At 38.7% G+C, this 15,427-nt stretch overlaps 1 protein-coding gene across 1 annotated transcript; it reads right to left on the reverse strand.

Moving 5' to 3' along the window:
- Positions 1-409: 409 nt before the first annotated feature.
- On the reverse strand, positions 410-10,397 carry LOC132611732 (protein FAR1-RELATED SEQUENCE 11-like). Its single transcript, XM_060326115.1, has 3 exons — positions 10,187-10,397; positions 1,155-2,002; positions 410-919 (listed from the first exon to the last, which is right to left on the reverse strand). The coding sequence occupies exons 1-3, from the start codon at positions 10,395-10,397 to the stop codon at positions 410-412; spliced, it is 1,569 nt and encodes a 522-aa protein (XP_060182098.1).
- Positions 10,398-15,427: the final 5,030 nt, after the last annotated feature.

Consider the following 15,427-nt stretch of genomic DNA (forward strand, 5'->3'; position numbering starts at 1 on the left):
CTATAGAATAAAGACTTTGAAACTCATTGTCATCATTATTGGAATTTATCATATGGCTAAATCTTAGAGCCAATGAATTTTCTTGCCTCCATCGAGCCAGTAAATACTTATCGGGCACCATAAAATAGTTATGAGCAGTAAGCACTCGAATGCAATTCCTGCACAAAATTCCTGAAAATTCAAACTCTCGGCAAGAACAGTGAACAACCTCTTCTAGTGGATCCCAAAAGACAAAGCGCCCACCATCTGTTTTGCTGTAGTGATGAACAATATGTGATCTATCACTCTTTGGAAATAGACCATATTCAACAGAGAGTATCATCTCATCTTGTAATAATTTAAAAGCGAAAGGTGTGAGGACTTTTGAAGCATGTTTTTCTATTGGCATGAATGTCTTAATATGAGGATTCTAATACTTTTGTCGCATCGTTGCCTCTTCACTAGCATGATTTCTTATGCTGACCGCAGTCCCAACCTGCTCAACAAATTCTTTTAAACATGTTCTTGCATGTAAAAATCTTTTCAAATATGCATTAATAGATTCCGAGCGTCCAGTCGTTGTCATTCCAGCAAAAAAGTACCCCTTCAAATAAGGCAATGCCCATGATGCACAATTTATGTATAACAACTTGATATGCCGATCCGATCCAAGATCAAACTGAGAAATCAATACATCCCATTGGTGCTTAAATTCTTCAATGCTGCCAAGTTCATAAAGCCTATGAAATTCAGATTTGAATCGCAAATACCTTGAACCAAGGACAAAAGAAAACCAAGTGGGGAACTTGGATGTAATATGCCATATGAAAAATGCATGTTTGGTGTGCGGCAATTCATTGGAAATAACTTCTGTTAAGCCTAGATCTTGATTTGTTAGTATAGTTTGTGGGTGCTTTCCATTCATAAGTCGCAATAAACTCTGCAAAATAAATATACATTAGCTATAAAACTAGAAAATATTTTTTTAAAAAAAATTGAGAATACAACTGTATTAACCTTTAACGCCCACGAAAAAGAAGATGCTTTCTCGTTTCGCAATGGAACAATAGAACACAACCAATGAAAATAGAGTTTCCATGATTGTCCACACCAATCCAAACTCCCAATGGCATCTCATAATGATTCAATCAGTAAGTAGTATCGAAAACAACTACATCTCCAAAAATTTCATAAGCACGAATGGAGTCTCCAAATGCCCAAATGATATGTTCGAGTATTTGACATGCATCAACTATGAAATCATATTGGAAATCACCATCTTTGTCTTTCAAACTCTTGTATATTTTTAGTAGCTCCAGTGCATCACTTTGAATATTGGTAGAACTTTTTGATTGAACAAAGTTCCTTATATATTTTTTCGTAAAAGGCAATTGGCCTGGATCTACTCCCTTTTCTAATTCAAGCACCCTTCTTATTAAACCCATGGAATAATCGGCTCTCACAAGAAGTGTAATCCGCTTTTGATCAACAATGTCAATATTTCGATAAGCGGGGAGGAATCTCTCCTCCTTATCACTCAATAGGTCATGGTTGTGGACATTATAAACACATACCACCGTCCAATGAGTGATCATGTCAATTATGTCTTTGGCAATAGATATTTTGGCTTTACAATTGCATCTGGAAGATTTTTGATCTCTTTGCCGCTCTTTTTCTACTATCTTTTCAGGACGAGGGCTACCGGCTCGATGACAAACATAATCCTTTTTATAAATTCCCATAGGATGTTCTTCACTTCCCAAATGGCGCTCTCGTCTAACTAAGAAACCATTTCTTTTAGCAAAATTTACATAGCAATTATAAGTCTCATCATCACTATTAAACACTGTGCGTCTCTTCAAACTACCATCAGTGTTATCAATAATATTTTCTTGTCTAAGTTCTTCATGTAAAATTGTTGTATATCCTACAACTACATCTTCATTAATAAAGCACCCAATATTACCACACGGACACCGACTTCTTAAAACTCCTATAGTAGAATCACTCGTACTATTAAGACCTGTGTTTTTTAAACCCATCAAAAGAAACAATTTTGTCAATACACTAAGTCATCCAACGATATAATCAATTCACTGAACTTTAAATATTGAGTCTTACCAATCAAAAAACAATAACAAATCTAAAGGCTTAAAAAATTATATATAAACAAAACTCCCTAATAGTTGGGTAACTCTGTTTCAAAAAGGAAAAAAATTATCAGCATAATCTAATCCTATAATTTGATCAACAAATGAAAAGGTATTAAAAAACTATATTCTTACCTCCATAATTCATTGATCAATGTTGGAAGAAGAGAAAACTTAGAAAGCAAGATTGAAATTTTAGAGAGAAGAATGGTTGCTTTGTCCCTTTTTCCCGCTAGCTTTGCACGTGAATTGGAGAATTTGGGATGGGTTGAAAATTGGGGAGGGAAAATTGGAGAGTTTTGGAGTAAATACTAAAAATCCCATATTATTTAATGATTTGGAAGGGCATTTGAGTAAACTAAAAAGTGGGGAAGGAGCTAACATACTACCTTCATGTATATATATATCGCATATCTTATGAGTTGTTGATTGTTGTTGAGCCCTTCTTATCATTCAGTTGTCATGTAACGGCCTTGTCGACCTATGTTTTGCTTAGGTTAGATTGATAGGTAAAGTATGTTGGTGCTCGGAAAGTAAGGCCTGGGTGCCAGTCTCGCCTCTCCGGTTAGGGCTTGAAAAACTTGGTATCACAAGAAGTCTTTCCTAGGGATGTCTATAAGCCATGTCTAGTAGAGTCTTGCTTATGAGTGCGTAGTGCACCACACTTATAAGCAAGAGGCTACGACACATTTAGGACTGTCAACTTTCCTTCTTGTTATAGATCATCCGATAGAGCTGAGTCGTAAGAATTCAACTCATAATCTTCATTATTCATAATACAACAATACCTATGACTAGAAAGAGACGACATTTAAGAGATTGGATGTGGCTGTGGGAGAACTGAGTCGTAAGGACTTGATTTTAACCCATGCTTATAATAAGTAAATGTGAGGTCTCCATCAGATCAGGTGTGTATTAGATGTGCAAGTACGATATTAAAACATTAAAGTATGAACCTTTATCTCATATGTGTGGGGAAAAGGTCGCGAGGGCATCCGAAGGTAAAGTATGAAATCCGAAAGGCGAAAAGGTAGGGTTAAGGGGGCATGAGGTACCAGAGTAGAGAAGATTGTAAGGTAGCTGGAGCTCAGAAGGAGTAATGCAAGTGTTATGATCCCGCCTTTGACAATGATAAAAGCGTAGTTAGTATCACCCATCCCAGCTTACGGCCTATAGATTTCAACAGACGTAGCCTTAGAAAGGAATGGGATTTCAGGATCTAGTAAGGGTTAGGGTAGCCCTTAGCGTTGGACGGATTGGTGGGATCAGATGGCATTACTAAATAGTATAATAAGCATGTCTATAGTCCCTCTTAGACCATATGTACGGGTGGCATGCCTAGGAATTGTACAGTCAAGTACGACTTCTTGAGTGTTCAGGAAATTCAAAGGACTAGGTATTCGAATTTTTAAGTGTAGGGTAAGTATTCACATCAGTGTAACTCCTATTCCTAGTAAAGAAGAAATATTGAACAACCAAAGGATAAGCTCGGTTGAGGAGGGGAGAAACTAGAAGCGAAAGAACGTCTCGCTAGAGCTCTAAAAAATAAGATAAGGTTATGAGGTTAGAAAGCGATAGGTATAATAACTGAAGCGTTAGGAATATATATAAGGAATGATTAAATGTCATAATGTCACAATCCAATTCGCGAGTCGTGGTGGCACCTACACCATCCCTCCGAGTAGGCAAACCACATTACTAATAACAAGTTAAATACGTGAAAAAATTAAATAAGAAGAAGTTATCAAGTCTTAAATACTTATCATAACTAGAAATGTCACGACAATCCCAAAATCTGGTCAAAGGGTACAAGAGCGCTAAACATAGTCTGGAATAAAAGTCTGAAAATACCCGAAGGCTACATACTGTCTGTCAAATAAAAAAAATAGAATTAAATAAGAGGGTCCTGCAGAGGCCATGGATGACCAAGTAGCTCACCCTGAATGACCGAAAGATGTCACCCTCACGTATCAACTACGAGGTGTAGAACTGGAGCTTGGATCGTTCTCTGCACTCAACAAAAGTGCAGCAAGAGTAGTATCAGTACAACACTAGTACTGGTAAACATCATAGGCCGACAATGATTAGATAACACATGAAGAAGTGAAAACTAACAAGTAGCACATAGAGCAAACAGGTATGGACATGTATCACAGACAAGTAATGCGTAAAGGAATCATGAAATCAACCAAGACAGAGATAGTTCACCAAATGATTCGTCAAATATATAAGGGGATGAATGCAATGCAATGAAATAGTGACCTCTCTTACTCCACTCTCGTACACACATGCTAAGGGTAGTGCCTCAAAGCCATGACCCATGGGGGACTTGCGAAGTCCATGTACCACTCGTGCTCTCCGGCAGAAACCTCGGAGGCTATCAATCACTCTCAATCTCTGGGAAAGACCTCGGAGTCACCCTAACACTCTCAATCTCCGACAAAGATCTCGGAGTCTCTCTGTCACTCTCAATCTCCGGCAAAGACCTTGGAGTCTCTCAATTTCTCACCTCAGCAATCATCACAACAATAATATTGAAAGCATGTCATGCATGATATCAGTCTCAATAATATCACCAATATAAAATCAACAAGTACAAGTCATATTACTGGTTACTGTTCAATTATCAATATTACCATTCCTTTCGTGTGATGAGTGAGCTAGTATGTGACAGAGATATAAACATGTGATAATCACGAAAAATAACACATTTGGCGACAAGTCCACATAACAGCTTACATAACCAACCTAATTAGAATTCACCTCCACTTCATGCCCGAAGGCCTATCATGCTATCTTCGTCACTTTCTACAACTACATACGATTCTGTAATTAGAGTCTAACTAAAGTAGACCATAACCTACCTCAATGTCGAGCGGTACCATGATCGATCAAACCAATGCCTTTCCTTTGCGTAGAGCCTCTGAACGATCAAAATCTATCAAATGTGCGGTTTACGTTAGAATCCGAATTTAAGGACACCCATATTGCTATATTTATATTCGAAACCCAAAAACGCACCCCAAAAAGTGACCTCGAGCCCACAAGGGCAAAATGGGAACTTTCTTTAAAAATTATTTTACCCATAACGTAAGAGTCGTATATCCAAAAAAATAGTCAATTCAATCCACAAATGGACTCTCAACTCATAAATTCTCATTTCTTAAGACTAGGCCTCAAACTTTCAATTACCTCAAAATCTTAACTTAGGATTAAAATCTAGCTTCCCACATTTCAAATACCATGAATTCAAAGTTGTACATATGGCCCAATATAGCTAAAGTACAATCACATAAATCCATTATATACAAAAATTAAAATGGAAACACAGCAAGCATAAGACAATTTCGAAAACCATTAAAATGGCGCCAGAGTTTCCCTTGTAAAATGGCGCTACCATCCTGTCACAACAAACCATAATAATATCGCCTCACAGGGATACAACACAATAGCAAGAAATTATGTCCACACACGACAAAAAACATTAAAAGAAAAACATTACATACCTCATAATACCGATGTCTCATCTTGAGTCTCTTCCGGGGGTGGAAACAATTGCGGGTACTTGGACTTCATGTTTTCTTCCGCTTCTCAAGTCATTTCTTCTAGGTTATTATTTCTCCATAAGACTCTGTACTTTCCTATCTAGTATGGTAATGGTTAGCTCCTCATAAGTCAACCTTTCTGTAACTTGGACATCATTTACCTGCACGATTCTAGTTGGATCTCTAACACATTTGTGGAGCATTGATATGTGGAATACTGGGTGGACTGATTCAAGTTCTGGAGGTACGTCCAGTTCATAAGCTACTTGACCTACCTTGCAGACAATTTTATCAGGTCCAATGTACCGAGGACTTAACTTTTCCTTCTTACCAAATCTCATCACGCCTTTCATCAGCGATACCTTTAAGAATATCTAGTCATAAACTTGAAATTCTAAGTCTCGCTGACGGTTATCCGCATAATATTTCTAGCGACTTTGGGCCGTTAGTAATCGATCTTGGATAGCCTTGATCTTTTCCACCACTTGTTGAATCTACTCTGGACCTATCACTTGTACCTCTCCTATTTCAAACCACCCAATTGGGGGCCTATAATTTCTTCTATATAATGCTTTGTACGGGGCCATTTGAATACTGGAATGATAACTATTGTTGTATGCAAACTCAATAAGAGGTTGGTGGTCATCCCAACTACCACCGAAATCTAGCACACATGCTCATAACATATCTTCTAAAGTTTGAATAGTGCGTTCGGCTTGTCCATCAGTTTGTGGGTGAAATGCTTTACTAAGCCTTACCTGAGTACCCAAACCTTCTTGGAAGGATTTCCAGAATTTAGCTGTAAATTGTGCCCCTCTATTTGTGATAATAGATATTAGGACCCCATGAAGTCGTACAATATCTTTAAGATACAACCTTGCATAATCTTCTGCCGAATATGTGGTTCTAACTGGAAGAAAATGAGCTCATTTCGTGAGTCTGTCCACGATCACCCATATGGAGTCATACTTGCTTCGGGAATGAGGCAAAACTACAATGAAATCCTTGTTAATCACTTCCTATTTCCAAGCTAGAATTTCCATTGCTTGCAATAATCCTCTTGGCTTTTGATGCTCAATTTTCACTTTTTGGAAATTTGGGTATTGAGCTACAAATTCTGCTATTTCTGTCTTCATTCCATCCCACCAATACATTAATTTGAGGTCATGATACGTCGTCGTCACTCCAGGGTGAATGGAATACCGAGTGTAATGAGCTTCTTCTAAAATCCGATGACGTAATCCTGTAACATTTGGAACACATAGCCTGTCTTGGTATCTAAGAACTCCATCTACAGAAATTTCAAATGGCGACTTTTCTTTCTCAGGGAGTGTATCTCTACAGTGACCCAACTGAGGGTCTTCATATTGGCGCTCTCTCACCTCCATATCTAAGGACGAAATAGTTGGATTGTGGATACCAGTTCCTGCATTGCTTGAATCAATTAAACGAACTCCGAGGCTGGCTAGCTGGTGGAGCTCACGAATCAACTCTTTCTTCTCTAGAGGGACCTCATATAAACTACCCATTGATTTGTGGCTAAGAGCATCAGCTACTACATTCACCTTCCCAGGATGATGTAAAATGCCACATCATAATCCTTCAGTAGTTCTAACCACCGCCTATGTCGTAGATTTAACTCCTTTTACTTAAAAATATATTGAAGACTCTTGTGATCTGTATAAATATCAACATGAACGCCATACAAATAGTTTCTCCACAAATTTAGTGCATGAATAACCGCGACCAATTCAAGATCATGAGTCGGATAGTTCTTCTCATGTTTCCGTAATTGCCGGGAAGTATAAGCAATGACCTTACCGTGCTGCATCAACACACAGCCTGACCCAACACCAGAGGCATCACAATACACAACATAAGCATCTAGCCCTTTTGGGAGTGTCAGGACTAGGGCTGAGGTCAATCTATCTGTCAATTCTTGGAAGCTACGTTCATAGGCATCAGACCATTGAAATTTTGCTGATTTCTGAGTCAGCTTTGTTAATGGTGCTGAAATAGAAGAGAATCCCTCCACAAATCTCCTATAATATCCTGCTAATCCTAAGAAGCTACGGACCTCTATTGGTGTTGTGGGCCTTGGCCAAGTCTTCACAACCTCAATCTTTTGAAAATCTACTCGAATGCAATCGGCTGAGATAATATGGCCCAGAAAAGTCACGGAATTAAGCCAAAATTCATATTTCAAAAACTTTGTATACAATTCTCGAGTCCGAAGAATCCCAAGGACAATACGTAAATGGTCTAAAGGTTTGATTCTGTCCGAGAGTATACTAGAATATCATTAATAAATCACGAACAGATCTAAGAGAGGGCTGAATACATTATTCATCAGGTTCATAAATACCGCCGGAGCATTAGTTAACCCAAATGACATCCCTCGAAATTCATAGTGGCCATATCTCATTCGGAAAGCTACTTTGGGAATATCTTCTTCTCTAACTCTCACCTGATGATACCCCGATCTCAGATCAATTTTGGCAAACCATTTGGCACTCTGTAATTGGTCAAATAAATCATCAATTCTTTGAAGAGGATATTTATTCCTTATCATCACCTTATTCAGCTGCTTATAATCAATGCACATTCGTAGGGACTATCTTTCTTTCTCACAAATAAGACGGGTGCTCCTAACGGCGATGAACTGGCCTAATAAATCCCTTCTCGAGCAAATCTTTCAGTTGTGCCTTTAGCTCTTTCAATTCTGCAGGAGCCATTCTGTAAGGAGGAATAGGGATTGGTTTAGTATCCGGTAACACATCAATAGCGAAATCAATCTCTCTTTCCGGAGGAAGACTGGAAGTTCATCTGGAAATACATCCGGAAATTCATTCACTACCGGGACGGATTGAAAAGTCGGCGGCTTTGCTTTGGTGTCATGAACTCTGACTAAGTGATAAATATAGCCTTTTGCTATCATTTTCCTCGCCTTGACGTAGGAAATAAACCTACCTCTTGGAGACGTGGTATTACATTTCTATTCAAGCACTGGTTCTTCCTGGAATTGAAATCGGACTATTTCATTCTGCAATCGACATTAGAATAACAAGAAGCCAACCAATCCATACCCATAATCACATCGAAATCTAACATTTCCAGCTCAAATAAAATAACTTTAGTCTGACGATCACATACCACAATTACACAGTTCTTGTATACTTGTCTAGCTATCACGAGATCACCAACGGGAGTGGATACCTCAAAAGGTTTAATTGGCTCGGGTTTCACCTCAATACGACCCGCAATAAAGGGAGTAATGTAAGATAACGTAGAACCCGGATCTATTAATGCATAAACGTCATGAGAGAATATGGATAGTATACTTGTAACCACATTTGGGGAGGACTCAAGATCCTGTCGTCCGGCTAGAGCATAAATATGGGGCTGAGTACCACCTGAACTAGATGCTCCCCCTCTACCTCTACCACGACTTACTGGAACTGGGGAGTCTGCCATATCGGGCACACCGACGAAGAAGAACCGGCTGCGGATCCTGTAGGCTGAACCCCAACTCTACTACTCACCGATGGACAATCTCGCATCATATGCCCGACCTGTCCACAGGCATAGCAAGCATTTGAACCTTGGTGACACTAACCGGAATGCTGTCTACCACACTAGCTACATCGCGACACCTATGGTCTCTGCTGGCTAGGATTACCTCCAAACTGAGAACCTGAGACTCTCGAACTCTGACTCGGACCAGAATAAATAGGGCGATCAAATCTCCTGCCCGCAAACCGAAGAGGTGCACTTGTCGCGGACTGGCCCGAATAACTGGAATACTGTTGCTGACCCCCTATATACTCACCGCTAGCAGATCTGGCCCTTTTACTTTGCCCTCTATCAATAACACGCTCTTCCCTTTGGGGACGTTGCTGCTCTTCTAAGTTCTGGGCATGGGCCTGAATACGGGAAACGTCCATCCCTCTTGCAATGAAGCTGTCAAGCAGTCTTTGAACAAATGCAGCCCTAAGCCACTCACAAATCTATGCACTCTATCTCCCTTATCAGCCACCATAGTCGGAGCATATCTAGCCAATGAGTTAAAGTGAAGGCTATACTCCCGGGGACTCATATTCCCTTGCTTAAGATTCAAGAATTTATCCGCTCTGGCCCGACGGACCTTGGTTGGAAAATAATTACTAATAAAAGCTTTCACAAACTCTTGCCAAACCGGGGGAGGTGCATTTTCCTTTCTTGAAGATATCCAGTTATTATACCAAAGAACCGTCACATCTCTGAGTCTATAGGATGCCAACTCCACCGATTCAGTATCGGAGGCATGGATGATTCTCAACGTCCTCAACATCTCATCAATAAAACCTTGCGGGTCCTCATTCGGCTTTGACCCAAAAAATTCTGGGGGATTTAAACTCATGAAATCACGGGCTCTAGCATTAGTCGCCCTGTAACTTGGACCCGTACTTTGCTGCTGTGCATGAACGACAACTAACTGTGTCAATAGCTAAATATCTTCGATAATTTGTTGACCTGAAGCACTCGGTGGAGGAACTGGAGGCATAAGAACCGGAGGTGAAGCCCTCTCTTGCTCTTCTAGATTAGGTGGAGTGTGAGAGGTATTGGATGAAGCCTCGTTATGATATTCACCTTCATCTACATTTGTTCGTGGCTCCCTTTCTATCCGTCTTTCTGTGGTAGTCCTGCCTTTCTGGACGACTGCATCTTTTCTCTTTACCGACATCGCAGAAATCATAACGCACAATTAGGGAGGAAAAAATCTTATAACATGGCTCTATGGCACGATCTAATGAGGAGAAGAATGGTCATTTTTCCTAAATGCCCGCGCGCTTCACACCTATAAACGAGACTTTGCCGGACACGGCTCGTAGACACACCCTAGGACGGAACTGCTCTGATACCACTTTTTTCACTACCCGACTTGGGTACCATGACGGGTACCCGGAGCTGACTACCGAGCACCATTCATCCTGGACACATATAATTTCTAAGACAACACATGCATATATATATATATATATATATATATATATATATGAGAGAGAGAGAGAGAGAGAGAGGCCCTCACGGCTGCAAAAACGATATACAAATGTACAATATAGTCATCATGGGACATCTACCACCCACACATACGCATCTACGAGCCTCTACTAGAATACTGTGACATAAGGACGGGACAGGACCCCGTTATGCCCATGTATATTCACAAAATAATGTATCAAAATGGCACCTCCGGAATGATGCAGTGTTCCTGTAAATATGTTGATAAACTCCTCTGAATCTAGGCCACCTCCTTGTCTACCCGTGGGCATGAACGCAACGTCCAAAAATAAACGACGTCAGTACGAACATTGTACTGAGTATGTAAGGCATGAACAATAATAGCATATCGAAGAAACAAGAGAATATCAAGTGAGGAAATAACCTGTACTGAGGATCACTTAAAACAGAATAATGCATGCTAACTTATATCATAAATATCATCATATCAAGTATGCATATATAAGCTGTCCGACCATATAGGTATGGTGTAATCATCATTAGCGCGCATCCGGGGTAACCATCTCATGCCGCCCACTAGTGGTGTCTGCCCATGCCCTCTAGACATGGTGTATATACCGCCCACCTTAGCGGTGTCTACCCGGCCATATAGGCATGGTATAATCTCATCATCATATACATCTCGTAAAGCATGCATTAGAACTCAAGGAAAAGTTATAACTCTATCGGGGTGACGTAAGGTCGGGAACCCCCGATTCCATTATGGAACAGTCATAATCATCCTGCCTCACCTTGAAGGAACTAGCAACATAAGATGAGTGTAGCAGTCATGGATATCATCAAAGAATCATTGACCTCATAAGAATACGATATCATTAGCTTTGGAATCTCTAGACACAGACTCCTCATCATCATTATCATATTCATAACATGTCTCTTATCTTTATCTCATGAGAAGCTCTTTATAGCATAGACTCACAGTTTCCGGAATGTAAGAAAGCCATGAAAAGATAAAAGGAATCATGCCTTAGAAAAGAAGGGACTAGCCTCACAGAAATTTTCGCCTTTCTAACTTGCTGACTAAACGCTTCCTTCCAAGTTCGTAATTCTACATTCAAAGTAATTCGTGCAAAGATTAGATAATCGGAAACGTACTTAAGCTTAAGCTAAAGATAACGAAAATCAGGCAACATCTCCTTTGTTTCTATAACTTTCTCCATATAATATAATAACTTCCAAGCCTCAACAACACACCCACAATATCATAATCAATAACTTTTATTGAGTTGGCCATCATTCAATTCTCACAATTTCCTCTCAAAGCCATCCATAACCATGGTGGTCACCCAGTATCATATTCATTCACATATCATGCTTCTCTAACACTCTTAATATTATTTATAACAAGATTGTACTCATAATATCTCAAAAGTTATGATTCATATCAACTATTATTCAAGAACATCATTACTTCACATATGAGCTCTATATTCTACTTTCTTCTATAATCCAAGTATTTCAACCCCTGAATGTTCCAAATAACGTGAAATGATTATAAAACATACCTTTGATTGTGTATAAATAAGTTTTGGATGGAAATACTTCACTTGAAGAAAAACCCTAGCTCCAATCCAAAGAGATTTCTTGACTCCAAGCAACCCTAGAGAGATTCCTTACTCTTGTTTTCCTTGGATTGATGATATTGATCTTTGATTTGCCTTGGATTCTTGAAAATGAAATGTGTAGAACCCTCTAGAAGTCTTGAGAGAAATGGATAAGTGGAAAGAATGAGAAAATGAAAGTGGGAACACATTTATATACTTGAAAATTACTCAGCCCGTCGGGTGTTATACGGACACTTATATGGTCCGTATAAGTGACCGTATTTCACCATCATGGAAAACATCCTTACTGTTTGGTTATACGGACCCTTATACGGACCGTATAAAGTTATACGAACCGTATAAGTGGTCGTATAACTCCACTTTTCTGAAATTGTTTCTGTTGTTTCATTTGATCTCCAATCCTTATGGACCCTTCTCAGCACTTGTTTAGCACTTTATTAACAACTTAAGGAGTGTCATAACTTTTCCTCAAGACCTCATTAGATCAACACTAGCTCGGTACATGGAATCCCTTTCAAAACACGACTTATACTTAACATTCTTCAACAACTTTCTTTTCTTGCTTCAAGCGTCTTTGGAATCCTAATGAGAACCATTACTTCTTACTTGTAGAAACATCATGTACTTCTTATCCTGCGTTAGTCTTTCTACCGTACGACGACATGAAATTTTTCGAGGTGTAATAAAAACAGTGACTTTACATCGAAAAAATGGAAGCAACGTACAGGGAACATAGCCCCAAGTTAATTCTATCAACATTGCATAGAATGATTTGTAATCATTACTCTATCATTCATTCTAATCATCAGGTCATCATTATTCCATCCACTTCACCAATTTATAAAATTCATACGAACTGTACCGATGGTCTCGTTGAGATTTAATCTCATTCCTCCTCCAAATTATCATATATAATAATTATCTCATCATCACTATCAGCCCACCAACCTTTCCAATCATTACCCTATAATAACCCAATCATTAAGCTAACCAAAATATAAATGAAGCATACCTAATTTTTCCTTAACTTTCTTCCATGGAAACTGATTCATGTTACCTCTTACCCGTAGTACTATTCTCCCTTAGCCTAGCCCAATATATGCAACCTTTTTTTATTTTTTTTTATTAGTATACTAGGTATAAAGAAAAAAAAAGTTCAGTTATTCCCAATACACCCGTAAGACCCATGACGTAAAGAGAAGGGATGGTGGGCTTGACTCACTTCTTTTACCATTTAATAACCAAACAATTGCACTTTAGTCAAACAATACATTAGCATATTAGCCAAAAATAAATAAATAGTCTCACCTCATGTCACGACCCAACTAGAGGCCATGACGGGCACTCAGCGCTAACACGCCGAGCACCTCTAAACATACATCTTATAATCATTTCTGGGTGGACCATAAAGATAGCTGATGGATATCATAATCTGTAAAGACATATATCGCATTGTAACAGCACATCTTTGTATAATCTTCGACAATTATGCCCATCATTACCCGCCGTCAAGGCTACTAAAATGTTACACAACAATATGAATCGGTAGAGTTATGAAACGTCTAACTGTACATATATGTCTACGCCTTTACATCTATTACAAGCGACCATGAAGACCGATATTAATAGACTACAGCTCCGAAGTAAGTGGAGCCCTCCTGAGATTCCGCTGTTGAAGCTCCTATGGATCAGAACCATCTACCTGCGGGCGTGAGCGCAGCGTCCACAAGAAAGGACGTCAATACGAACAATGTACTGAGTATGTAAGGCACAAATAATAATATAGTAAGAGATACCGAACATGAAAAATAACATAATGAGAAATATAGAGCACAACATGAGGTAAGGAAATAACCTGTACATATGATTGCCTCTTAAGGCAGATACCATGCATGCTTAGTTTTCCTTTAAAAAAACATTCCTCATATATATATATATATAAATAATAGTGTTGCGGAACGTGCAGCCCGGTCCATAAATATTTTATATTGCTGCGGAACGTGAAGCCCGATTCATCTATCATATCATCATTATATATAAATATATATATTTTCGCGGAACGAACGGCCCGATCCATTTGTCCATATATCCTGCGTCTGGGCATCCCGCGTCCGAGATGATATCATAATATACCGACTGATCAGGTGGCCATGTGTCTATAACTCCTCGCCTTCCCCCATATCCCCCATATATATATTATAACATAAGTAGCATGCATGAGAGCCCAAAGAAAGCTATAACTCTATCGGAGTGACATTAGGTCAGTAACCTCCGATTATATTATGGAATAACCATCATCGCTCTATCTCACCTTGAAAGAACAATTTTTATAAGGTAAGATCAACAACAATGAATAAAATCGAGAAAATCATGAAATAACTCAACATTCTCATAATAACATTGAAATCATAAACTTGGAACCTTTAAATATAAAATCCTCATTATCATTGTAATCATCTTAGAAACATTCTCATCTTTAACATCATGAGAAGCTTTAAGAATCATGAACTTCTAGCTTTTGAAAACAAGGAGGGTATGGAATCATAATATAGGAATCATGCTTTGAAAGAAAGGGACGAGCCTTAACATACCTTTCGGTCGCCTTAGTCATTCAACGTTTATTCTTCCAAGATCACAACTCTACACGCAAACCATCCATATTATCATTAGGCTCAATATCATACACTTGTCTCAAGCATTCAAATGAAATCTATTTAGAATCTACCAAAATTCGGGTAGCATCTCCCCTATATTCCTTACCTTCTCCAAATACCAAAACAACTCCCAAATAATACCAACAACATCAACAATAATATCAATACCAATATATTCCATAAAACATCCCACACGATGTTTCTCCAATTTTCAAACCAACCATAACAACATCCATAATACCATAATCAAAGAATTATATTCAATTTAATCTCAAATTAATCCAAAATTCTCTTTCAAAATCACCTCATGGCTATCAACTTCAATTCAAATCTTTATGACTTTTCTCCTATGATTCTTTCCTTTCTAAAAATTTCTAAACCTTTACATCATCTCAATCATGTAAATAATAGTAGGAAAAACATACCTTATACTGGAAGAACTTCACTTTATTCACCCCTTTCCAAGACTAAGT

The sequence above is a fragment of the Lycium barbarum genome, chromosome 9, assembly GCF_019175385.1.
Source record: "Lycium barbarum isolate Lr01 chromosome 9, ASM1917538v2, whole genome shotgun sequence".
NCBI lineage: Eukaryota > Viridiplantae > Streptophyta > Magnoliopsida > Solanales > Solanaceae > Lycium > Lycium barbarum.